Raw genomic sequence first — 2,791 nt, 5'->3', positions numbered from 1 at the left:
CATAGTTGAAGATACAGAAACAGTAGGATATGAAGGAAATGCTGACCTGTATTGAGAGAATTCTATTATGTACAATATGGGACTGAGTATTAAAAAGCTTCCAAATTTCATTTTCCCAAACTATCTTTATTTATGCATCAGATTCATATGACTTGCATTTATGTTACAATTAAAACCTGCATTCCAACCTATGTCTTTCAAACCCTTTCTAAGATTATTTATAAGGTCGGTACATAACCTCTGAGCCAAGCCGGCATACATAACAGAAATTGTACATGGATAGGAATTCAATAAACTATTGAAAACGTAGTCATTACTTATTATTTTCATTCTTAGCTATTCATGTTTAGTTCACCACCCTACAATTCTTCCTTATCTGCCCATCTTTCCCGGTAAGTACACTGATGTTGCTTAGCTTCACCATTGATATTCCGAAATCCCTCAAGACAAGGTAGCGTTCTTCGTGTAATTGAGAACCATTGCAGCAGTTCTATTATCCCCCATAAGAGCTTGGTCTGACTGGAGTAGCCCGGAATTGTTCACAAGGTTCTTAAAATAGATGTTGTCAAACTTAGCAGTAGTGACATTATCCAATGGAGCCAAGTTGGAATTTGAAGAATCTTGATTAGGGCACACACTCCGCAAATTGTTGAGAAGTGATGCATCAAGTGTCGGATCAGGATTACCAGACCCATCGAAATCATAGAGCCTTGGCTTGAATGTGAAGCATTGAGCATAGCCTATAGTGTGTGCACCTGTATGGAGCGATAAGAAAAGGTACGCTTACATGCAGGATTGCATATTCGAAACCAAAAGCAGGTCTAGCAAATTTTCTATGAAAATATTACATTAGATCCTGAGTTAAAAGAATTAAGTGACATTATAATTCACTTTTTTTTTTTTTACTTCTTTGATGGTTAGCCATTATAATTCTATTATTGATTAAGAATTCTACAGAAATTACAAAAAAAAAAAAAAAAAATTCGATAATTAGTTTAGTTGCCGCTAAATTATTTGGCAATTCAGAAAGTTCCAAACATGCAATCTTTTTTTGCATGCTTCACATTTGAAAAGATAAATATAATATATGTAAACCAAAACAAAACAGACTCTTGAATAAGCTAGATTGCCATCATGTGTTTAAGTATGCCATTGTTCAAATTGGACAGCAACTAGTCCAAGCAAACATGTACACTGGCCTGCATCCATATTGATATAATAAACCAGTCCCATTGAATCAATATTCATCTAAATGGGCGGTTTTAGTTGCATTTTCATTTTACATGGCAATATAGCTAGGTTAAAACGTTCAAAATTAAATTTGAATAACCAGAAAAGAGAAAAAAGATTACAAACAAGGGGGTTTCGTAACGTCAACAGAATAGACCATGCATGTAGTAGTATGTATATATACCTGAGAGCACAACCACATCTTTCGTGTCCAGACCCTTTGAAGTAAACTTTGCAGTAATGTTTGCTAAGGGCTCAAAAGGTGATGGGAGCTCTTGGTTAGCTGCACTCTCACTCGCATTTAAGCCATCTCGACGTCCCAAGGGTACTGACCAATACGCGTAGGGCCCTCCTGCCTAAAAATTCCATAGCCAAAATATAAATATTGAAGACGTAATATTTACATAACAAATGGTGTTTAATTCTAATATGGTAGATAAGATTCCTACAAGATAGACAGCCTCTCTCGCTGCAAGATTTAGTATATCAGCACAAGAAACAATTGATGGGCAAACTTTCTCCAATTTAGCCTTTATGGTGTCAATGACTTCAAAACCTCTGGCTGAATTATTATTAGGCAATGCATTCTTCTCCCCACCATCTAGTAGCACAGACCCATCGCACCCCTCTGCACCAGCATTATAAAAGAAAAAGAAAAACCACACTATAAAATAAGTTTCCGCAAACAAAAATATTCATAAATTAAAATTACCCTGAGTTTGATACTGTTTGCTATATGATAATGTATGAAAAATTACCGTATTCAAATTTCTCTCGGTTGTGAGAACAATTAGCATTACTAATAAGGGAGCCTAAGTTTTCTATAGGATGAAACAATAACAACTAATTTTAATGACAAGTGCTATGCGGTAACCTGCTACCATTTCCACAAATAAATAAATAACGAAATAAAAAATATTCCTAATCAAAGTTAGATATGGTACTAGTTCTAAATAAGTTTGTCTTTCTCATTTTTCTCAAGTGATCGAGGAAGAACAGATTCTGTTTTATGGTTTTCAGACAGCACGATTACACACGAACAATGAGAAACTATGTGAGAAAAAACAATTACGTTAACAAAACAGTCATGGAAATGCAAGCGCAGTAGAGAGGCAGCCATCCTAGTATCATTCGCTATGGCTGCCCGGGTGACATTTCTGACAATCGCTGTCAGGTTGCTGTTAGGATATGTGTGCCCTAGCATAACAAATTCTAATTTTGGATTGTAAAAGTCATGGTTTCTTATTTGGATATTATTATTAAAGCATTATATAATTGGTGAATGGAATGTATTATTTTTCGATTCTTTATGGAATTGATGGTGTCTACTTGATTACAAAATATATTTATATATGTATTTAATGGCAATTCATACTATGATATAAATTAGTAATCATAAATGGTTTAAAGTCGGTAATTATGGATGGACATTTAATTAGTTAAGACTTAAACCGAGTCCACGATAGATTGAGATATATTGCGAGAGCTGTCGTATGAAATTGCTCTCTATCACAGTCATGGCTTTTGACTCTCAAGCATGAGAGAAGTATAGACTCTTTTA

The 2,791-nt window shown here is 34.7% G+C and overlaps 1 protein-coding gene across 1 annotated transcript; it reads right to left on the bottom strand.

Annotated features, from left to right (window-relative positions):
- Positions 1-441: 441 nt before the first annotated feature.
- On the bottom strand, positions 442-2,350 carry LOC132267597 (peroxidase 10-like). Its single transcript, XM_059768735.1, has 4 exons — positions 2,303-2,350; positions 1,680-1,856; positions 1,415-1,586; positions 442-755 (listed from the first exon to the last, which is right to left on the bottom strand). Exons 1-4 carry the CDS (start codon positions 2,348-2,350, stop codon positions 442-444), a joined length of 711 nt encoding a protein of 236 aa, XP_059624718.1.
- Positions 2,351-2,791: the final 441 nt, after the last annotated feature.

The sequence above is a fragment of the Cornus florida genome, unplaced genomic scaffold (genome assembly GCF_030987335.1).
Source record: "Cornus florida cultivar Cherokee Brave unplaced genomic scaffold, ASM3098733v1 CherokeeBrave_3.0.0_Hap2_Chr07, whole genome shotgun sequence".
Lineage (NCBI taxonomy): Eukaryota > Viridiplantae > Streptophyta > Magnoliopsida > Cornales > Cornaceae > Cornus > Cornus florida.
The sequence above is the reverse complement of the archived record's forward strand: the minus strand, read 5'-3'. Positions and strand labels throughout refer to the sequence as shown.